This window comes from Streptopelia decaocto (genome assembly GCF_964273445.1).
Source record: "Streptopelia decaocto genome assembly, chromosome: 2".
NCBI classification, from domain to species: Eukaryota; Metazoa; Chordata; class Aves; order Columbiformes; family Columbidae; genus Streptopelia; species Streptopelia decaocto.
The window spans coordinates 77,846,753-77,871,200 of NC_138655.1; the positions used below are offsets into that span (position 1 = coordinate 77,846,753).

General features: G+C 35.9%; 1 protein-coding gene across 1 annotated transcript in view; it reads right to left on the reverse strand.

The window, feature by feature from the left end:
• DNAH5 (dynein axonemal heavy chain 5) overlaps positions 1–24,448 on the reverse strand; it is a gene marked incomplete at both ends in the record, with an annotated part of 124,825 nt that overhangs the window by 74,765 nt on the left and 25,612 nt on the right. The window contains 15 exons of the mRNA XM_082045560.1: positions 717–916; positions 1,385–1,625; positions 2,446–2,684; positions 3,637–3,699; positions 4,214–4,432; positions 6,575–6,810; positions 8,345–8,546; positions 9,597–9,733; positions 11,124–11,223; positions 11,306–11,496; positions 12,318–12,560; positions 13,061–13,214; positions 16,541–16,686; positions 18,035–18,206; positions 19,916–20,122. Coding sequence (XP_081901686.1) covers positions 717–916; positions 1,385–1,625; positions 2,446–2,684; positions 3,637–3,699; positions 4,214–4,432; positions 6,575–6,810; positions 8,345–8,546; positions 9,597–9,733; positions 11,124–11,223; positions 11,306–11,496; positions 12,318–12,560; positions 13,061–13,214; positions 16,541–16,686; positions 18,035–18,206; positions 19,916–20,122 — 2,750 coding nt within the window. The remainder of the gene's footprint in view (positions 1–716; positions 917–1,384; positions 1,626–2,445; positions 2,685–3,636; positions 3,700–4,213; positions 4,433–6,574; positions 6,811–8,344; positions 8,547–9,596; positions 9,734–11,123; positions 11,224–11,305; positions 11,497–12,317; positions 12,561–13,060; positions 13,215–16,540; positions 16,687–18,034; positions 18,207–19,915; positions 20,123–24,448) is intronic.

The following is a 24,448-nucleotide window of genomic DNA, read 5'->3' on the forward strand; positions in this document are numbered from 1 at the left end:
ATAATTTTGCTGCTTCTTTCTTTGTCAAATGTAAGCATAAAAACTTAAACTTTATTTCAGCTAGTTAACAGTTATAAGCCAAATCAACTCCAACTTGCTGCTTTGTACAGTTCTTTGCACAGTTCTGATCCAACAGAAGCTGAATAGGAGCAAGACTTCAATTTTCCTCTAAGGTAAAGCGGTTTCAAAAAGGGACTATGCAACATCTTGAAAGCTGCAAGACTCCCAGAGATCCTTATCAACTGAACTCTTGCTTTTGATCAGTCTCTGTGTTCCTTACTTTATCTGCAGGCCTTGGCATGTGAAACCAGACAAACTGAAGCTCATTTTAACTGGGATTTTCAGCACCTTTGGCATGAAGCAGTGACCTGTCACAGGGGGCAGAGTAGCAGTGCCTGTAGCACCCACAGTACGCCTGCTACAACCAAGCAGTGTTCCCCCTTGTTCTCGTCACCCCTTTCTTCCATCCATGAAAACTGGGCAGCTGATTATTCAGGATATCTGAGCTGCATCCACATGCTTCCAAAAGAACTTGTTGGAAGGATACAGACAATAAGAACTATCCCAGGAACAGTTCAAGGACAGGCAAGCTCTTAGTTTTTATCTAGCTGTTTATGTTCCTTCAGGTCTGTGTAAGATAGATTTGTTCAATAAAACAAAGCCTTTTGCTGATATTTTAATCTCCCCCTTCACCCCTCCCACCCTTTTCCTGTTACCTGTTACTCATGAGAGAGCCAAGAATCATCAAGCTGTCCTCCATGGTAGCAATTGTTTCTGATATGCTGTCACCTCTTAAAAGAAGTTCCCCACGGGTTTTAAAGTTTGCAAAGACAAATGTTTTGTTGTCCCATTCAGCTATCACTTGTTTTAATTTCTGCTCAATGTCTCTCTCCTTCACAGCACTTACGCAGATATCCTTTTAAATAAATAGGATGTCAAAACAAGCTATGAATGGTTCAAGTCACTGGTATACAAATTTAACACAAATTGCCTTTAACCCTAGTAAAGCTGATGAGCAACTATTTATCAAGTGGAAAGATCTACAGACATACAAATACCATAGCTAATAAGCTGTATACTACATAGCGATACAGCCAGCTTTGGAGGGAATAAAAGAATACTACAGTGATTACTTTTCATATCTTTAATGTTGCAAAGCAAGGCACCCTCACAAATTAGCTCCAGGGCTAAGCAGCATGATTTAAAAAGAGGAGTGGACACCACAAAGTATTTGTGTCACTATTTTATTATATAACTGAAGCGACAGTCCGTTTCCCTATTCTTTCTTTAGAAATATTCTGCTTTCCTTCTTACTACTATTACTCCTATGCTATTCAAACAGATTGTTTTGTTTCATGCATCCATTTCTCTTCCTACACAATACCTCTATTTCCTCTTTATATCTTAATAGTGGAGCTTCCATTATGTTCCTCAGTTTGAATGTTTCACTTTCCACATCAAAGGTGTGTTCAGTGAGATCCGTAATCTGCTTCCAGTGTCGAGGCATCATTGCTTTACTTGACATACGCTCCAGCAATGGGCAACATTCACTGAAGTCATCAATGGTCTTCTTGAGGTCAAAAAAGGCCTGCCATTGCTTTACACCACGAGGAAGCTTATGGCATCTATGTAGAAATAATGGAAGCTTTTTCGAACAGTTTCAAATATTTTTTCTGTTACCCATTTAACCACAGCATATGGTTTTAACAGCAGACCACATACATTCCAAATTCAGGTTACCTGTATTTTGAAGATTCTGTATGTGATTCTGCATATGAGAAAATCTGTTAGCAGTCTGTTTCATTGACTGATAGCTGGGCAGGCACCTACAGGCTCCCCTTGAGGAGTGTAGCTGCCTAATTGTCCAAGTGATCTTAAAAACAAACTAACCACTTTACATCTTGATTTCATCTTTTGGTGAGACTCATAATACACACCATTTTGTGCTCTAGGAAAAAACCCTGTTCCTCAAAACATTCAGCTTTTATTCTTTAAATAATCTGATTCCTGGTCTGATGACAAGTTCAGCTTCTATGCATGCAACATATCCCATTTTGTAGGAAATCTATTCATCAATTCACTAACTTGCCTTAGACATCTAGGGTAAATCTAACTCTCATGAATAATAATATTACAATAAACAAGTGAAATTTCCCTTCATGAACAAAATAAATAACAATTTTAACATATATTCCAATATCATTTTTAAAAAGTTAACCAAGAAGCTCTCTAAGGAACAATAATCCTCAACACTTAGAGTTTAAACTGGCTCCTTTATTTTAAGAAGTTGGTAATGGATATATTTTTCAACTAAAATTCACATTTTTCATGTTTCAATGAACACATACATGCTCAGATATTATTATTGGTGCTAACCAATTATAATCATATTTAAGAAGTAACAAAAGTATTTTAGGCATCTTTACCACAGCAGCAGTTTCTCACCTGTTCTGAAACTCCAGAAGTTCAATGTTAATTTTTTCAGTGTCTAATTCTGACCAAAGAATATCATAGTAGCCACTGACTGTGTCAATGACATTGTTATACAGATTGTAGAGTTTCTGTAACAGATTCAGTTGCTTCTTTATTTCAAGCAACTGAGGATATCGAGTAACAGGTAAACCAAAAAGATGTTCCCCATCAGTATAAGTAATATATTTCCGAAAAAGATTATCAAATCGATTCTAAGAAAGAAAGGAAAAAATATTAATTTAAATAAAATTAAATACTCAGTATTCAAGATCTAGCATTATGTTTAGAGCTGCATTAGTGATTAAAATCTAAAAAATACTAGAAAGATATACAGGACATACTAACAACTTGCACTTTCAACAGTTTTGTCAATAATTTTCATGAGAAAAGTAACTTTTAGTTAGCTTGGAGGCACATATTTAGAAGTTGACAGGGAGGCCATTTACTGTATGTCGCACAACGATAGAACAACAAATGCTAAGCTTTCACTTGAAAGAGGTGGAAAGATGCAAAGAAAAGTGGATGTAGTAAAGTCTACCTCTCCAAGTATACTGTGTGATTCTTTCATTGAAAGGGTGTAGTAAGAATTACTACTGTTCAAGCAGTGAAGAAAAAATTTAATTGTCAATTGCAATATAACTGGGGAAACATAGGAAGCCAAAAGAGTAGTACTATGCAAAATGGAAAAACATTAAAGTCAGCATCACCAGAAGAGAAATTAATCATGGTAAGAAGAAACATTTCAACAAGAAAAAATGGGAACCTTTAATACTATTAAAAAAAAAAAAAAAAAGGAGACAGAAAGAAGATTGAAGAGTTGTATTCTTGAGGAAAAGACACAATAACAAATATAAGAACAGCCTATAGCCAAATAAACTAAACTTGAGAGTAGGGTCTCATCAGGATACTTGAATCTAGTAATTATTATTCATTATCTATGCAGTCTTTCTCTTAGGTCCTAAAAAAAATTATTTTAAACAGCATTCCTTGCAAAGGCATAGAAAAAAGCCAACTTAGCCTTCATTAAGTTAAAAGAGACTTTGCCAAAACAGTAACCTTATGTATCAATGACAATTACTTCAACTACTCTGATTCATTCTTAGAGTTTTCAGGTGTTAGTTTACTTGCAATAAATATTAAGCAATGTCTTAGAATTAACAGTACCTGAAACATAGTAAGCCTGTCACTGGCTTCCTGAGGCTCTAAACCAACGACCATTGGCCCATGCTAAAAAAAAAAAAATATATATATATATATATATATATATATATAAAAAATAGTGTAAAAGCTAGGCAATGGTAGCTCCTTTTTCAAGTAAAAATCACAGTTACTTAGAAGATGATACAAGACTGTTTGAGCTTGACTCATATTTGACATGAGAAAGAATATGAGCTTCAGTCGTTTGTACTCGTAACATCAGAAAATGTTTCTTTCATTCTAACATAATTTCTCATCAATCCAAATCTTCACATTTGCTCATGCTAACTAGATGTTTATCATAAACCCTAAATGTTTCAAGTGTTAATCTTTAAGAGCTAGTTACAAACATTATATATTTTAGCACCATACAAAAGATAACCAAACCCTGCCCTGCACTGAAACTCAAATACCACATTAACAAGAATAAATATCTTCTTCAGACAGTAGAAGCACATCCCATTAATTAGTCAATTCCACAATCTTTCCATGCTCCAACTGCTCCTCAAAAATTCCTCTTATAAAATACAACGCTAAAACTTGCCTGATCATAATCTGAATAGAACTGTGCACAGTCTTCAGTAAAAGTCTTGACAGTACTAATAAGCTCCCCTCTGAAGTTTGGCTGCAAAGCAATGAGATCATTCTGCACTTCATTTGCACGGACTAGCAGTTTTTCCCAAGTGTAGTGCAAAGTGTCCACTTTCTCTGTCTCTTCTTTGGCCACAAGTAGATCATATTTGTTTAACATAGCATAGGATTCCTGTCAGAATGTTGGATACACAAAATGGTAACTGAAGTTAATTTTACACATGTATGTATACTAACATTTCAGATTTTTAAGAACAGAGAATGATTTGTTAGAAAAAGAAAACCTCTTCTGTTTGCATAGTAATTATCACAATCTGGCAAACCAATATAAAACTGGAAGAAATATTAATATGAAAACTAGCTAGTTCTCCTTAACTCCTTGCCTTTCACATAGCATTCTGCTTTTGGATAGATTACTTGCCCTAGTGCCCTCTCTAAAAAGCTATTTCCAGCTAAAATAATCCTTAAGTCTACAGGTTTTAGTTTCATTTTAATAAGAATATTTTTCTGATCCATGCCTTCAGCTGTGACCCAAGCTGAATATTACAGGAGGTGGGCCATGAGAAAGCATCCAAGTAGAGGCCTTCAAGTAAGTGAAGCAAACTAACTTCTCCATAAAGACTTCTAAGCCCTACTTCTTGTTTTCAACAAAATGAATTAGGAAATCACATCAAAAGTTACCACAACTAACATGTTGCAACTATTTCAAATGTTATAACTTGTCACAGGGGACATCATTCAGAATGAGCAATATACTTGAAGAACTATTTAATGGTCCTTTTTTTCTCAGAATACTGATCACCACTTGTACCACCAATGTATAAACGCTCCACATACTGAAACCCTTAGTCAAGTTTCATAAAAACAGGACTGAAATTTGCTTACTGTAAATTATTATAAGGTAGGGTAGCAAAGAATCTTGTAGCATAACATTTTCGCCTGAAAATTTTTGTATAAAGTGGAATTATTTCAATTTATATTTTCCAGTTTCATCAAATCGCAGACAAATTGCAAAATGGAAATATAACTGTCACCCCACTATTTGGAAAATATATCAACCTCAGTTTCATAAAACTGAAGGAGAACTCCTTATGCCTAGGGACTCAGAGCTCCTCCTTGCAGAACTGGAGCACTTGGAATCCTGGCCTACTACGGCTTTTGCCTTGGCTCCACATCACATGGCAAACCAGGACAGGTCTTAGCAGAAACTCCAAAATGTCATCTCCTAAGAGATTCCATTACCTATGACAGTTTCACAGAAGGTTCCAGCTAAAGATATGCTTTGCTTCTCACCATGCTTCTCCTACTCTTGCTTCTCCATACAACTAGTGAGATCCTCACAGCTTCTAAGACTGAGAGATACATTCCTTCTAAACTGTGTTCTGTGAAATATGGAAGGGCTTCACACTCATTTCCATTATTTGCCCCTATGAATACATACTGCATTCCATAACTTAACTCATCTCAGAGAAAACAGGTGCAAGGCACTTGACTGACAGTAAACACAGTTTTTGCATCTCCAAAATGAAATAATAGAATTGTCAGTATTTGGTAGATAAAAATCCTGTGTTAAGTTACCTTTATTTAAAACAATAAAGACACAACCCTGACAATAAAATTATGGGCAGTCAGGACTTATTAACATGTCTTAGGAAAAAAATATTCGACTGAACATCTAACCAATGGTGAATTTTACAGAACTATAGTATTCTGAAACCCAGACTCTGGTCAGGAATGTGGAGAAACAGTTACTTATCTGTTTTTAACCCTGCCATTTGATCAGAAGCCCCTACATTGTCAGATGTTTAATTACTGTATTCTAGTAAGTGAACTTCTTTAAGGAAGTCAACTGTTTATGTTTATTTCAACCCATGATATAGCTGATAAAGCAATCATTCTCATGCATTCTCATATTATCTTCCTAACATTAGCTTTGTCCTCTTCCACAGGCTAAGCTAAAAAAAAAAATAAATAAAATACATAAAGAAAAAAAAGGAAAATCAATGCTTTCCATGCACATTCCACAAAGTACCAAAAACTTTCTTGTATTAAATACTTGTATTCTCATCTTCCCTCTACCTATATCACTCAATTTCTGCACTATTCACTAGACCACTTCTCACCTCAACAAGTTTACATTTATCCAAATCAGAATTTCATGCAAAAAAAGTTTACAGGAATACAACAGGTCTGCCACCCAACATCTAACATAATATTAAACCATAGCTTTTCAAAGTTCACTGGTAAGCTTTAACCCAGAAAACAATTGTTCTGTTGAAACAATATCCATGCATAAAAAATTCCTGTTAACTACCTCAATGGGCCCAATTTGAGAGTCAATGGAGATCTGTAGTTCTCTAATCTCTTTTAAAGCTGACATGGCTATTCTTATATCATCCAAATCCTTGATGGGACGATTTAGCTTCTTGCTAGTTTCCTCTATAAAAGTGAAAATTGCTTCCATCTCTGTTCGGTACTTCTTATTACAATGACACCCCAATAAATTCATCCAGGCTTTGGTTTCTGCTCTCAATGCCAGCTTCAGATCAGCTAAAAACATTGAAAAATGAATAGACAGTTAGATATTATAGATATTTTTTTTAAGACATACTTTTAATCTTTTTTCTATGTGTGTTCCCTTTGCTTCCAGTTCTGGTTTTCCAGCCTAACCACCCACGTACAGAGAAGATAAAATCACATTGACACCTTTGAATGGTTTAGAGGATTGCCTGTGATTCACCATTGCTTTCCTCATAATCTTCTCAGAATATCTCACCCTTCCTACTAGAAAGATGAGGCTGGACTCCACACTTGTCATCTTGTTCATCATACATATTATTACACCTTTTTCTGTCCTACACGTCACTAACAAATTGGTCTAAGTTTAAAGTCTTTTCAAAACTTAATCTTTAAAAAAAAATAATGTGGGGGTAAGAGTTTGATTAGGGAAACTGAAGACACAGAAAGTTTGATCTGAGCTTTAATGAAACCAAATGGTCCATCAACCACTTAATTTTTATAAGTTTCATCTGTAGCATCAGTGTAAACAAGTAACAAACATTTAGAGAGAAAACTGAAGTTTTCTTGAGTTACTGCCCTATTTTGAAAAAATCCAGTCCATTTCTCTAAAACTCTGCTATTAAATTCAGATTTCTTCCTCCCAGTTCTCAACAAAACAGTCAAAAAACAATACCAAAATAACCACTATATAAAATTTTAGCTGAATATAATTTCGACCCTGTTAATATTCATTCCCTGTGCAGATTTCATTTGTATGTCTTCCTTTTGACACAGCACCTCTTCCCATGCTTAGCTCTCACACTTGATTGTCTTTTTGATTTATTGAATTTCAGAACTACCTCACCTCCACTGAGTTTCAACAGCCAGCTTGTTTCTCTAGTTCTTTGCCTTATGATATAATCAAAGACATTTGATTGACACTCTTTCCTAATGAAGAAAATATTCTGCTTCCTCAGTTTTGACATGCACTGCAAAATCACTTGCATGCATTTTTTACAGTCCATCACAGTTCCCAACTGTTCTTTCTGATATACTGGTGTAAAATACTTACAAAAAATTAGTAAAGTGTTGTGGAACCTGAGCTACAAAAAACCAAACATATATATATATATGTATTATATATATATTTTTTGGGCCTCGTTTTCATGGTAAAAAAGGAATCAGCAACAACATGCATGTTTCACTTAACTAGCTGTGTTAAATAGAAGGCTTTTTAGCTGTCTCATTATATGCAGCCAGGAAAGCAGAAAATCGACATAAACATCTTACTCTGATAAAATATGTAGCTATGGGGGTCAATGACAGAAGGTTTGACAAATATCTACCATCCACCCCATAAGTGAGCAGAAGTATCCAGGTGGGGGAAGAAACTCCAGCTGAGTCTCACAGATGTTCTTGCACTAGCGCTTTGTTTGTATGCATTTACAGCCAAATCAGCAAACAGCCATTCTCTGACTCTCTAGCTTTAACCCAGGTCACCCTTCCAAAACTAAGCAACATCTCTGCTTCCTACAGGAGTCAGAAAGTACATGTCTCAAGAGAGAAGTGGAAAGCTGAACTCTACCGGTGTACAATGCGATAGCTCCCACACAGATGTATTCAGGCTCAGAATTGATTTTCAGCTCCAAGTCTTGAAAATGCAGAATTTCAGATTCAAATTCAGAGAGTAATGGCTTTCCCATCATTAATTTATTAATGTTTTCCTCCTTGTCCCTCTGCCATATATGGTGGTAACAACTAAAAGTGTCCAAAGCTGTAAGAACTTCCTGAAACACATTAGTTCAAAGAGAGATTCTCAGCATTATATATATAGCATACATATAATTTCTTAGCATCTGCTTATTAGAATACATTAAGGACTCCATAGTGGAGCAGGCTGTATCACCTCACTGAACAGAAGGCTGCTGGCAAATTTATGCTAAAGCTATTTCCATTAGCAATCACAAGTTTTGCCAAGAACTGTATGCTAATCACATTCAATTTGTCAAATCAGTTATAGTATTTTCCAATGAAGTGATTCTTCAGTCAATAAAATTCTAGGAATCACTAGGAAGTAAAATGCTCCTTTAAGACTAGGATCCAGTATACTTATCCTTCCCTACCACTTATTGGACCAGCAATTGAAAACTAATTGGGCAGTAGTACCACCGAAGTTACAAAGCTTTGTGTCAAAATTTACACCTGGCAGGGCTTTTTTGTAAGGCTGGAGGAACTTGATGCAGAATTCCCCAAAGAAATATCAGTTCAATACCTACAGTTTACTAGAGAGTGTATAGAATAAGAAAAGGGCAAATAAATGATCCATATCTCTTAAGGTATCTCCTAATCTCCAGTAGCAAATCCTATGCAGCACTTTACAATTGCCAAGCTGACAGCCAATTTTCTTCCAAAAATCTTGATAAATTCTTCATAACAGGCCAGAAGTCATGTTGGCTTCATTAGAATGTCTATGTGAATAAAACACACTTGCACAATTACTACCAGTCCTATGTTAAATACATACAACTCAACTATAGTTAGAGTTTTTTATAATGTTTTACCAATTGGAAGTATGTTTTTAACCAGACCCAAGTTTTACTCCATGTGATATTCAAAATCTCATAAATTTTTGAGCAGAGTACACTCAATCCATGTTACACTTTCAAAGCATAGAAGCAAATTTACAGCCACATGTTTTCCATCCACCATGCTACATTTTTTCATTCATATGTTTAACCACTGCTTTAAATACCTACTCATATTACCCAAGGATATTAAAAGCAATACATGAAGATCCCTTGGATAGTGATAGTAAATTAACATCTTGATTGCCTTACCCTTTTTGTCGAATTAATAGCAGTGCTGAGTAAAGATACTAATTTAATAATTTCTTGGTTCTCTGAAACACTCTTGAAGAAATCCTGGCTTTGCACTGGATCAGACAAACTGAGTGATGCTGCATCTGACACACTATCTATAAAAGCAGATTCAAACACAAAAGCAGTTTTAAGACAGACACATTGCTTAGGTCAAGCAAATTCCTATAGACAAAAAACTAATGGCCTATTTTTCAATGAGCATGCATTTTAAAGTGATGTGTTCTTATTAATCAAGAAGGCAACTAGAAGTCTAGTTAGACAATATAATTAGAAACCTGTTTCTTCTAGGTATTCTCTCAAATTCAGAACAAGTTCCACTCCAGTCTTCCAAATATAATATTTCCTTTTCTCTCACTCCTCCTCAAGTTTCATTCTGTACACTACACCTGATTTACTGATACACCTGATTTACTGATATGTCAGTATTGAGCAAATCTGTAAATTATTTTACTTTTCTGAAATTATGTGGGTTAGACCACAACCGACAATCTGAAATAAAAATTACAGTAAATCTGAGAAGATGATCATAGCCAGTCCTCAAAAGGAAAAGGGGAAAAAAAAAAAAAAAAAAAAAAGATAAAAGGAAGGTCCCTCAGTTAGCAAAAACCCACAAGACAGAACTTACCATCATTTCTCATTTAAACTTGGACAAGAAAAAGAACAATTTCATCTCTTAACTGGTTCAAGTATTACTTTCCTACACTTTTAAGAGGGAGCTAACTTTAAAAAACTCAATATATTTTTGAAGTACCTGAAGCACAAAGTAGAACAATTAATTAGACTTGATTCTAAACCATTTCAGAGAAGCAAAACCCAGCAATCAAAGATACCATCATAAAATTTGCTTGAATTAATACCTCAAATAACTTAATTCCATGTCTGATCACAAAACAGATTAAGTAAAAATCCTTTTAGAAATTTAATCTATTCAATCCTTTACACAATCCTCTCTACACCAATATCACAATTTATATAGAAATTTCTATTCAATACCAGGTTTTGTTTAAGTTCAACTCACCCTGCTTAAAGGAGTTCCAGCACAAGTTTTAAGATGCCATTTGAACATGCCAAGTTACAAACCACACTGGCAAATCACGAAATATCTTTTGCATAGCAATGGTGACTATAATTGTTTTCCAAACTCATTCACAATTTCTACTATGCTGCCCAAGCTGGCACCCTGTCAGCCTTTTACATGCTGCAGGTAGAACCCAAAGCAGTGCAATGCTCTGAGATGCACAAAAAAAATCTCCTTACTCAAATCCACACAAAGATAAGTATCTTTGGGCAAGACTGGTTTCTAATCACAAAGAGATGCTCTGGCATTGTTATTATATCATATTTCTCCTCCAAGGTAGTTTAAAATCTATGAAGTCTTCATTCTACTACTTTTGATGCATTTTGTATTTCAGATCCCATAATACATTCCATATAAATCACATCTACCTAACATTCAAATTGAGCTATGTCAGAGTTTATCATTACCATGAATGTTTTTCTTTCCAGTCTCTTTCATTCCATCATCAGAATCGCTGTCTCTGCTTTCACACTGTGACACAGCCACTTGTCCCTCTAACATTTTCTTCTGAGGAAGACATAAAATTTCATTTTCTATTTTTAGTAGTTTTGAAACATTAGTTTTAAGTAAGGCTGTTAAAGACACAAACCTTGGATATTCTCTCTTTACTCCATTGTCCAACTCCTTTTGTTACTTTCACAATACTATCTACAGCTTTATTAAGTGTCTGCTGTACCTCATCCAAAGAAGGTGTCATCATGATATTAGGGATAGATAGGTTGATACTAGTCCTAATTATAGGATAAGCATTTTTTTTCTGTTTAGAAGCATTGTGGTTTTCTAAATGAAAAACAAAACAACAACAAAAAGGTTATTCACTTTTTTTCAAGATATCAAACTAGGCACTGTAAAGATATAAACCTATACAGCTACCCTAGTGTTGAGTATTGAGTGTAATTTCTTAAAAAAAAAAAAAATATTCCTGAGTAATTCACAAGATGTAAAATCTATAGCAGCACAAGCAGAAACTAAGTGCCAAGCTATTTCTCTCCCTGACGCTCCTCTTCAACTCGTTCTGTGCAGCTAAACTCTGTTTAGCAGAATATTTTATCATCTGGATTGTAGGCCCAGTCAGCATACTAAACTGGGCATAAAAACTCCTTAGAATCTCATAATATTGTATGCCTTATATGCTATAGAGACCAAATATAATACAAATGCCTTTATTTTTGTTTCTTAAAAGCATATAACAAGAACACACTTCAAAAGAGCATTCCATCATAATGGGTAAACAGATCTATAGGCAATTGATAAGAGAAAGAGAACACACTTATTTCTCTGTTGTTTTTTTCATACAGTTTTATGTAAAGGCCAATGTTAAATGGGTAATCACTTATCAAGTTCATCTCCAAACATAATATCCAGTTTCAGAACAGTACAGTCAGTCCTAAGAGAAACAGCATTGCAATGACACATTCCTACTGTTACATGGAAAAAAATCCTTTGCAAATATACTGTTATCAACCATGATTTAACAAGACAACTTATTCAAACTCCCTTTGTTATTCCCTCATTTACGTATGTGGCTCTTAGTTCTGGGATATTAGATTTATGTATTTCTTTTTATAGTCTAAGAAAGCAAAGTACTGCAATATGGCCACCTAAGAAGCTGATCATGGAAGAAGCGTGGATGCGTTTGCGTATGGTCTCCAGAGTGTTTCGAGTGACTTTCAAAAGGGCATCAGCATTACAATGATTGAAGTAGGAAAGCAGTTCATTGGCTTCTTCCTCCAATATTTCTAAATCTGTTCTCTTCCTCTTTGCTGGAAAAGACAGTCCAGCCCATATCTCAGTGGAATTGTGGGAGGAAGTCAAGGTTTTTGATCTTCTTTCTTCTTCAGTTGCTAAAATACCATGAATCTAGTTAGTTAAATTGACTTAAGGGACTTGAAAACACAATAAAGCAACACCTCCACTGGCATCTGAAATACACATAAATTTTACAGAAGTGCAGATTTTACTCATTTGTAGTTCGTACCTCAATGTAAAAGTCATTTTACTCCCATCCACCTTCTCTCCTTAGTACAAACTGGCATGATTATCACAAAAATTTAGACATTATTATTAATATTCTTTAGGAAGTGCAGCAATTAACCAAGGCCTGTAAGCAGCTGCTTCTATGACATTAACATTTCAACATGCAAGTTAGACTGATAACATTGACCTAATTTGCAGATGATAGATGATTGTTAGATGATCCATTACCTAGGCAAATTCAAACAGACGTCTTTAAATGTTAGATACTGATTAATACTTCAGTCAGCTAATCTACAATATTGCCCCAATACATACTATCATCATACAAAGGAAACATAAGCACAGAGCTACAGTACAATTTTCTTACCTGCAATTTTTTCCCTAGTGGGCACAACTGACTTCTCATTTTCTTTTCTGAGATGTACCTCAATGTCAAGTAACATGTTAATCAGCTCATTAGCAGCATCTTCCACCAGCGAGCTTTTTAAACGTAGAGTCCGAGAAGCTTTTATACAGAGCTCCTGTTATCAAACAAAAACAAACATACATTCTTATCTTCCCAGTTCTCATGTCTATTTCACGGTCATAGCAGCCTTTATTAACACAAATGTCAAGGCCTCAGATTTGTGGAAAAACAAGATCAATACACAACATTATCTTTAAATTGGTTTGTTCCAAACTATTTAGTGTTGTTCTCTTTGTTGTGACAAACAAGACATCATAAATGTCTTTCAAAATTGCTGTGACTTGTTTCCTAAATCAAGACTCATCCACAGTTAGGCTCATGAATCGATGTTTATAAAGTCCAGTTCCATTAAAGGGCTTCCCAAAGCAAGTGCTGCTTTATGTTCTTAACTTTCCAATTTAGATGTAGAAGATTTAACTTCTCTTTCCATCACTGTCATTTTACATTTCTTGGTTGTTCCTTAAGAAGTATCAGCCAATCATATTTCCTGTTTATAGCTAGACAGGAGATAAATTCTATGAAAAGCTATATTTATTATTAGAATAAACAAGAAATTATTAACTGGGGGTAGAAGAAATCAAAGAATGAGTCATAATAACATTCAGAAATGTATTAAAGTACTGTGCAGTTTTTTCTTAAATATTTATGATAAAATTGACCATGTATGCTTTAGCCAATTATCATCTCTAACTATAACTGCCTCTTCATTTTTTCTGCTCTTTTTATCCCCTTTTTCTTTAAGCTTAATCAAACCTGGCTACTTCCATTTACTTAAAAATCGATGATCGGAAAAATTCAGCCATTAGCAAGATTCAGTCATTTCCAAATTTGATTCAGTCTAATTGAGAGAGAAAGCAGATCTGATATTCAATATCACAGCAACTATTATACTAAACAAAATATTCTGTATTTTTTTCCACACTGTATAACTACTTTTTTTGCCGAAACTTCTTTAGAACCTTAAACACAACTGTTAGGCAACAGAACTTATTTCTAGTCCGTTCTAATTAAAAACTACAATTAGATTACAAATACTTTTACTGTTTTCCTTATAAATGTAACCAGGGTTAGTATACCACTTACTCTGCTAACTCAAATTGATTGGCTGTTGTGGTGTGGTAATTGCTATGTAGCAGTTCAAGTTTTCTTGCAGAAGATCAACATTAAGCAGTATCAATTATCACACAGTCCTGAGAAGTTTTTTGTGTCCACTCTCACATATTTTTACTTCAGTGAATATACATTTTACTACCAGCCCTACCAGGAAAGCAGCAGCAGGATAAACCCAGGAGAAAAAAAAAAAAAAAAAAAAAAAAAACACCAAAACACCTATGGACTGTGTAGTTTACAAATAATCATTCCTTCCATAAAATATTATTTTAAGTTTTACCATGTATTTAACAACAAGATGAGCTATTACAAGAGACAAAAGAGGAAAGGCCAAAAAGCTAAGTACACTAAGAGAAATCAAGCTTTGATTCGTAGCATTTATTGCTACAAGAGGCCAGGGACAAAGATTACCTACATGATCTTCTACAATCTTTTCCAAAACAAAGTTTATTCCAGGAGAAAATACAAGGTAGACATAATATCCTAAAATGGCAGAATATCTCCCTATGGCCTCATAAAAATCATTCTGCCATTCAATTTTATTACTAGCTCAATCAGCTTTCTAACTGGCTAACAACTGACATGCTTACAGTTAATCCTCCTCAACATAAAAAGTATTCTGATGGTGTGAAGGAAAGGGATCTTCCCAGAACACTTTTATCCAGGTACTTGTGAGTATGTTTTGGATAGTTCATTATCAACTCAGGAGAGCTTGAGATTAACAGAGGTATTCAGTACACAATCATTTCTGTAGTATTTACTCTCCCAGGCAACGAAGTGCACTTGTTATGCAGTACACAGGCATCAGATGGGCAATTCCCATATTCAAAGGCACTAATAAGCAACAATGACAGAAAAAGACACTATCGCGGAGGAAAAACATTTGAGTGTGTCCTGATTTTGTTAAAAAAAAAAAAAAAAAAAAAAAAAGACCAGTTCTCTTTTAGTGAATTTTCCTTTCAGCTAAGTTCTTCTAAGTGCCTTCTAAGTAAGTGCAGTTTTCTGAATTTTTGCCTGCGTGTTTTTCGGACACTGTGCTCTGGACTGATAAGGGCAACTGATGGAATGCAGAAGCAGCTCGTGTTTAGATTTATTACTATAACAATCAGGAATTCTGATAAGATTTCACATGTTCCATCACGATAGGGGTATATTTGCAAGGAGGGGTGAACAGAACAGGTGACTAAAACTGATCAACCGAGTATTCCAACCCATACATGTCATACACCCTGTATAAGAGGGAGATCATGAGGGTCTCTCTCTCTCTTCAACCATGGCCAGCATCTGAAAAGGACCCTGCCTGTTGTCCCTGCAATCCAAGGCCTAAGAAGACACTGCATCCCTGAATCCAGTTCCGTTTTGCTGTAAAGTCCCACCGAGGACTTCCGGGTGCCTGCCCTGCAGCTGCTGGAGTCACGTCAACTCCACACTGGGCAACCCTGTTGCTACCCAGCATATTCAAGATTGGTTTTGTATGTTGTGGAGGGGTCTTGATAGATAAAGATCTGTTGCTGAATTAGTCAGGCTCAAAGGAATCTCAAGGCCACTTGGAGAAGCAGAGTCTGCTGTGAGAAAGAGGGGCGTTCCTCAATCAGCGGGGTCCTGGCGTGGCATGAATCATCGGACGTATCATCAGTGAGACTCCAGAGCACGGACAGCCCATGATACTCATTTAGCGAATCCATGCTTGGAGCGTGGACGCGTGATTAGTATATAGTTACGTATATAAGGAGACTTGTTTCTGTAATAAATGGCTTAGCATGATTCACATTGAATCGACTGGTTTTGCTAAGTCCTTGTTTCACTCTAACAGTATGTTATGTATATTTTCTCTATTTATTAGTAGCATTAGTAAGGCCTTTAAAAACCTTTCCAACTTGAAGTCTCTCTCCCTTTTTCCTTCCTACCTTCCTATCACCTTCCCTTAGTGAGGACATTTTCATATGTGGGGCAGAATTAACAGAGAGCATCTGCCATAGTTTATTATCACCTTGCAATTAAACTTTGACAGAGTGATATCAAAGCATAAAAGAAATACCATACAGTAATTGGCTTGACATTATTAAGCTCAGAAAATAACAGCTCTGGACTCTTTGCATTTGGTATTTTTTGTTCCTTTTTAAGGTTCCAGCCAAGCAAGTAGGAATTTCTTACTTTATTTTCCTACGCATGCTTCATTAAGTCTGCACTGATTTTATCTTATATAAAAAAGGGAAAACAGTTTAATTCAAAGTTATTGAACACTTCTTTATGAAACTTTAATCTAATAACCTGAGTCTTTTGGAGAAATTCCTCACAGCTCAGTGGTTCATCTTCAGGCAGCTTACAGAGTGGCACTCTGCCCATTTCTTGAAGGACAGCATCAATGCGAAATTCAACCAAGTCATTCACTCGGTCAAGCAATAACTCCAGCCCAGCTTTTGAAGCAAACAGAAGATTAAAGACAAGCTTGAAAGTTTGAAACAGTTGTCTTTGCAGGGACCTGCTTGAATTTTTACTTCAACAAAATATTATATTCAATTTTATATGAATTCTACACCTTAACCAACTCACTTCAAATATGTAAACTTTCATGGCAAGGTTTGCCATTGAAATCATAGCATAACATATGCTCATCTAGCATATATTACCTAGATCCTAAAAGATACCAGGCAAAATATTATAAGCATATATAAAATGAGCTTAAAGTGTATGCATTTCAAAAACAAATACATTAAAATTCAGTTCAGGTCCCAGAATACTTCTCCTATAGCTTGAACTAGTTACCACTTGGAGAACCTACTAGCAACAGAAACTTTTGACAACTAAAATGTCTGTCCTTATTAGAAGCCAAATAATAGTTAACAGAAAAAAAAAAAAAATCACTAGAATTTTCAGAGTTTAATAGCAATTTGCTTTCAACGCTGAAATTGAAATAGCAGCAAGGTGCCCGTTCCAGACTCAAACCACTTGTATTATCCAAAATTTAATTGAGTGTAATGTCAGGTTAGCATCCAAAATGCATTTTAATTTGCCATTTCAAGTAAAGAAAATGCCCACTATAACTACTTACATAATTTTAAAAAAAAAAAAAAAAAAAAAAAAAGTAGTAATTAAGCTGAAGTAAAAGGAACTTGGTATCTTCAGAAACAATATGCATCTCAGTGAAATCTTGTGATAATCTTTGCAAAAAATACAAGCTCATCTATTTACTAAAGCTGTTGCCCAAAATGTGTGTGCATGAGTTTTAAAAAGACTGATGTACAAAATAAAAAGGTTACTATGAAAAGCTATTGAGCAGGGACAGCGTCAACTCAGTTGAGATTATTCCCTGTGAACTTGTTTTGTACATTATAGAAACAAAAGGCAAGATTAGGAAAAGTCTGAAACCTAGGAGCTCTTTTAAAAAGTAGATATCATTCTGAGATTACAGAATACACAGGACCTTTTGCACACTACCTTATGCTTGGTTTAACTCTAACTGCCATCCCATCCATATTACAGAATCACAGAATGTTAGGGATTGGAAGGGACCTCGTAAAATCATCTAGTCCAATCCCCCTCATCTAGTCCAATCCCCCAGTAAAAATTTGACAAATATGTGAAACAAAAAGAAAGTGTTGTTATAAAGCAGAGTTTTCCTGAAGTACAGGACAGATGAAAATTCCAATTTCTTTCACATGTAAGTCAATTAAGTGCAAATCATATAAAGGATAGTAATAATATAGCTTGCATTTGCATAGAAACAAACAAGCAGAAGTTAATGGAAGGAGGCAAGTGACTTACCTAGCTTGTGAAAAACTGTATTAATATATTTCTCAATATTCAAGGATGTCCAGGTCAGAAACATTAGACCTGGCTGTATAGCATCATCTACATTTGCTAACCAAGGAGCCATCAGTTGTTCCATAGGGTGTTGTATTTTTAGTTTAATTCTTTTATATTCTGCCAGCATCATCTGAAATAAACAGAGAATAGAAGTATTACTTAACATACACTGATCTGAACCTCTTCACATACACATATTTATCACAACCTAAATTAAGAAAAATCCCCTGGGTGTACATCGCTGAAATAATTTAATAATTAACTGTTTGGGAAATGTTTTCATTACTTTTGGCAGAAGTTCACTATTTGTTGCTCTTTATAATAATGTAAGTACTACTTCACATGGAAATTCATTGTTGTAGATTGTACTGGTTTTGGTTGGGATAGAGTTATTTTTTTTCATATTGGTGTGGTACCACGTTTTATATCTGCAACCAAAACAGTGTAGATAACACATGGATGTTTTAGATATTGCTGAACAGTGCTGATCCAGCATTGAGACCTTTTCCACTTCTCACACTGCTCAACCAGCGAGGAGGCTGGGGATACAAAAGAACCTGGGAGCTAACACGGTGGGGAGAGCTGACCCCAACTAGTCAAAGAGATATCCCATACCTACAGCGTCATTCTAAAAATAAAAGCTGGGGAAAGAAGAAGGAAGGTGGATATTCAAAGCTATTGTGTTTGTCTTCCCAAGCAACTGTGATACAGCCTTGGTTTCCTGGAGATGGATAAACACCAGCCTGCTGATGGAATTAGTAAATGAATTCCTTATTTTGCTTTGCTTGCTTGTGTGGCTTTTGCTTTTCCTATTAAATTGTCTTATCTCAATCCACATGTTTTCTCTTTTAACCTTTGGATTTTTTCCCCCATCCCACCGCAGGGAGGAAGCGAGCATCTGTGTGATGCTTAGCTGCCTACCAGTGCTAAACCACAACATAGAAAAGGGTTGTAAATTTCAGCTCTAATTGGATATTCCAGGAGGAAAAAAAAAACAACCAAACAAAAAAAAAAAAAATAAAAAAATAAAAAAAACACCACACACACACCAAAAACTAAGTGAACTTTAATTTTTCAGCAGCTTATTAGAGATCAGCTTTACCAGAACTTTAATATGGTATTTGGTTTCTAGTGCATCTTTAAACTGCTGATCTATTTTCACCTGTTTTGGAAAAAACAATCTGTGCAATAACTTTATGACCTAATATGACATTTTTTTCTCATTTCAGAATCAAGTAGCCCTTTAAAGCTATAGTTTTCTGGACACCTGTCTTTGAATCCTCATCTTGTGTCAACAAGAACCTTGTCTGTTCATAGGCAGGCAAAATGATCCAAAGAATTTAAAAGATGAGAAAAGGGGAAGTTTTAGCTTCCTTTTTAAAAACTATTCCACAGACATCTACGTAAAACACTGGTGCAGGAACTATGCTCCTGCTTGCTGTATGCTTTACATTTTTTAAAGGCATACCAGCTGTTCCACCCTCCCAGCTATCTTCCAAAACAAAGTGTATATAATGTTGACTCCATTATTGCTGAGAGGTAAATTGCTTATCATTTAGAAAGCAGGCAGAGTGAGACACCTTGTGAGCCTTCTTGCCTCCTCATCTCTTTCACAAGCTCTGCAGAGCTTCCCTAAACCTGTCCACCTTTGAAGTGACTTCACAGAAAATACAAAGCAAAGAAATCCTTTTTAAAAGTGCCTCAGTACAGTCATAAAGATAAAAAGTAGATTTGCAGATGTTTTCCTAATGTGTAGTAGTTGGTCTTCATTTTTTCTCTTCCATATATATAGAACTTTGACATCTTAATGTACATTACACACAAATAAAATAAACCCACCTGCAAATTGTTGACAATCTTCTTATACCAGTCTCTCTTCTGTTGAATAACACTTGCAAATGGTGGTATTTCAAGGCACATGTGAGTCATGCAATCTGTTTCTCTGATTAAGGTTAATATTTGAGGGTCAAAATTCACAAATAATTCTCCTGTTTCTGGAGCTTTTACCAAGAGGGATGACTGAAGTCCTCTTTTAGTTAATTCAATCTGCAGGAAACAAAGTCATCATTCCTGATCAGACAAGCCAGTACAATTAAATACTTTGTTTTGGACATAAGTATCACTTTGGCAGATACTAGAATCAGGTATTGCTGACAATAAAGTTTAATATATTATGAGTCAACAACAAAACTTTATTAACACTGTATTTAAGTACCCAAAAGCTTAAAAATCAAATTAACTGTTCTTTATCCAACAGGCAATTTTCTGTTGGTTTTTGGATATCATAAACTGCATTCCACAGTCCAACATAAAAAGCAGAGCCATGGACTTTCTTACTCCAATTCTCTTACATTTGAACTCTCATTTCCTTAAAACTTATTACACATTCTGTAAAAAGCCTGCACACAACCTTCTTGATGAACTAAATTAGTCTTGGTTAACTTCTTCAGATATCTTTTGAACAAACTTATCCTTGTTCATCCTTTCACTTGTTTCACACTCCCTAATAGATAAATCACACTCCAATCTTAACGGAACTCCCAATTATATCCAATTTCTGCACAATTTTTTGAAAATGCTAAGATTAATGTTTATTATAGGTTTGGGGTTTTTTAATTCTTAAAAGGGAAGCCTAATCACACATGGTTTAACAGCCTTATTTGAACACTAGAATAGCATTTGTTTCCCATGGAACTGGAAGGGAGAGCATTCATAAGACCACCACACATGGAAAATTTAGCTGATATGAGGAAGAAGTCATGCCTTAAATAGGGAAGTACTTCCTACATGAAAAACTTTTCTGCTTTTCCTATTTTTCCAGTTGTTCTTTTGCTGATGTAGTTTTATTGTTCTTCATTCATTTCTCCAATTTCATATAACACATTATATTGAGATGGAGCTTGTTTTTAAGCAAGAGTTTCATAACCCATTGATTTCTTTCAGTGTACTTTTTCCTTTTTTCATGGAACACACACTGAAAATTTGCACCCCCTTTCCTGTCCAAACTATAGTTGATTATACTGCTTCCTTCAGCTGTATCAGGTACTATGATGACATTTCAAGCAGCATTTTTCAAGAAATTATCTAATCAAGTTTTGTCAGTGAAGCTGTCATGTTCTGCTCAACCAAAGTTGCCTTAAATAGGAGCTTATGTTTTATCTGCAATGTCCACCAGTAAATCTTACTGCACTCTTCTTTGGCCTTCAGACTCACTATTCCCATTATCAATCTCTGCCTCTCACATTCATGTTTTTTTCCATGCAATTTTCATTATTAAGGTAACAAATATTGGTAACAGAAATAAGAGATACCTTGAAGGCACAAATCATATGCTGCCATAGAATTACAGTAGCTTTCATACTTCCCAGTATTTTAATATTTTAGTATGTCTAAGTCAAACATCATCTATAGTACAAAAATAATGGGTTTAAATCTTGTGCTATTAAAAAAAAAAAAAAAAAAAAAAAAAAAGTGGATAAACAAGGTGGTAACCATCCAGTAACGAACAGGCAAAAACGGTGGAAAAATATTCGGAAATATCAGAAAGCACCACTAAGCTTAACTATTTCCATTGTATTGAAGAATAAAAAGTAGTAGGAGCTACAGCTGTATTTCTGTTGTATTTGTATTCCCCACAGGCCACTTGCTCTCCTCGCCTTTTTCTCTTGTTCAGCAGTAAGGCAGGAGCTCCACCTTGTGTTCTATGGAGCTCATGTCCACATCCATCTGCACTCTTGTTGCCTCGAGAGAAAGGACTACTGAAAAAAATTGTCACGGGTTTTTTGCTGTATCTGATAGACAAATGCATTGATGTTAAAGTGGATATACTTTTCGTATATTTTCAAGGCAAGTGTACTTGTTTCAAAAACTTGAAATTCTCTTCAAATCCACCTCCCTTTGCTCCCACCTGTTGAGTTTGGAGGAGTCTCAGGGGGCTTATATGGCTGCCAAGTGCAATTTGATGCTACTATAAGAGAAACCAGACTCTTAATTTTAACACCAATCAGAATCAGATCACTAGGACCTCACAAAAAAGGCACCAGTTCAGGGGAGATGCCTTGGATGTTACAGTCATTTTGTACCAGATGAAAGGAGAAGGTATTTGACTGCTCCATCAAGGCACGGAACATGTCATAAAATCTAACCACTAGATCGTCTAGCCAAAGAAGGCATATGTAGCCCAACAAGAAGCATACAACCTCCTTAGTCTTTATAGCTGAGACAGGGAATATATCTTAAAAGTGCCCAGACAAGGACATGATAGCAGCAGCAGGTACAATTCAGTGAAAGCTATCATCAGTGTACTTGGAACAATGCAGGTATCCAGCACGGTACTGGAATCAAAACAGAAACCGAGTCCAAGACAGAAACACTGAAAACATGCCAAAGGCTTCCTGAAGCATCACAATTCCTCTTCCATAAAACATGAGGGATACACAAAACACACCAGCTCTCTGTGAAGAGCACATGAAATCAAAGATGGGCTTGTCAAGTTACCAGAATAAGCACTTGAAGTTAAAGAAAACAATGGAAATTTTCATTACTGCCCAGAAGGACCAGTTATACAGAGGTCAGTAGTGCCCAATTTAGATCTGACATACCTGAAACATAACCAATAATGAAAGAACAGTTGAGGTAATACTCTTCAGGTTCTTTGATTCCCAGCTGGCAGACAGCACCAGATTAATCACCAGTAACACATACCCAGCACCAGAACCACAGCAGTCTGAAGACAGCATATTATACAACGTCTAATATTGTAGTCGCTTCTCCCATTTTAGTACACCAAACTGACACAAATGCTCCCACTTACAGTATCAATCAAACCTTACGATCCTCTAAACCTTCATAGCAAATGCAAGAGTGAAGGGGGAAGGGTGAGGAAATCTTTGTATATTCTGATGAGACAAGAGACAGTAGGAACATCTGGTCTCAGGTCTAATGTAAGACTAGCTTTGAGATGACTTATGTTTATCAGCACTAGAAATTTTAACATTGTACAATAGTTGGGGCTGAGCTCCAAGAACAAGAGGCAGATGCACTGCCAGTTGTACCACCATTCTCAAAACAGTCATCTGGAGATTCTTATCCTTCTTTTTGAGATCTGAGAGGTTGAGGTAAATTTTTCTACAACATGCTGTTTGACAAGGCAACAAAGAAAACAGAGGCGGAAAATATGCCAACAGGACAGTAGAAAATCACAGAGATTTTTAAGGCTATAAAGTAGTCCCCACAGAAGCCATCTGATAATATGAAGGCAGTCAGAGGTTCTGTGTACAAAACCCAAAATGGCAAAATCAGTCACATGAGATTTAGAAATTAAGATAAACCATACTTTCTGAAGAAAGTCTCATGAGGAGCAGTTGAGGGAACTGGGGCTGTTCAGCCTGGAGAAAAGGAGGCTGAGGGGAGACCTTATAGCTGTCTACAACTACCTGAAAGGAGGTTGTAGCATGGAGGGTGTGGGTCTCTTCTCCCAAGTAGCAAGTGATATGACAAAAGGAAATGGCCTCAAGTTGTGTCAGAGGAGTTTTAGATTGGATATTAGGAAAAAATTCTTCACAGAAATGTTTGTCAGGCATTGGAACAAGCTGCCGAGGGAAGTGGTTGAGTCACCACCCCTGGAGGTGTTTAAAAGGCATTTAGACAAGGTTCTTAGGGACATGGTTTAGTGCCAGAGTTAGGTTAGGTTATGGTTGGACTCAGTGATCATGAGGGTCTCTTCCAATTGAAATGATTCTATGAAAATTCAGACTACAAAGCGTTCTGCCTTACCAAATGGTTGATAGGAAATTAAATTACTCTGTACTGGGTCTGGCTGGGATGGAATTAATTTTCTTCATAGCAGTTTGTACAGTGCTATGTTTCAGATGCATAATCAAAACAATGCTGATAACATACTAATGTTTTAGGTGTCACTGAAGGCTGCTTGTACAGCATCTGTTTCTCACTCTGCTTCCTGCAGTGAATAGACTGGGGAGCAGGGGAATGGATGCATGAGAGGTTAGGAGGGGACAAAACCAGGCAGATGTCCCCAAACAACCAAAGGGATACTCCATGCTATATAACGTCATGCTCAGCAATAAAAAGAGAGAGGCAGGGGTTGAGGGGGTTAGCCATCTTTTGTTTTGGGACTGGCTGGACATTGGTCTACCCATGGGAGGTGGCGAGTCATTGCCTTTGCAATACTTAGTTTTCTTTCTCCACTTCTCCTTCACTTACTAAACAACTTCTTATTTCAACCCACATGTTTTTTTTCTTTTACTTTTCCTTTCCTCTTCCTTGTCTCACTAGGTGGGAAGTCAATGATGGGGCAGAGAGTGAGTGAGCATCAGGGTTAATCCATAACAGGATCAAAACACATTTGTGCAG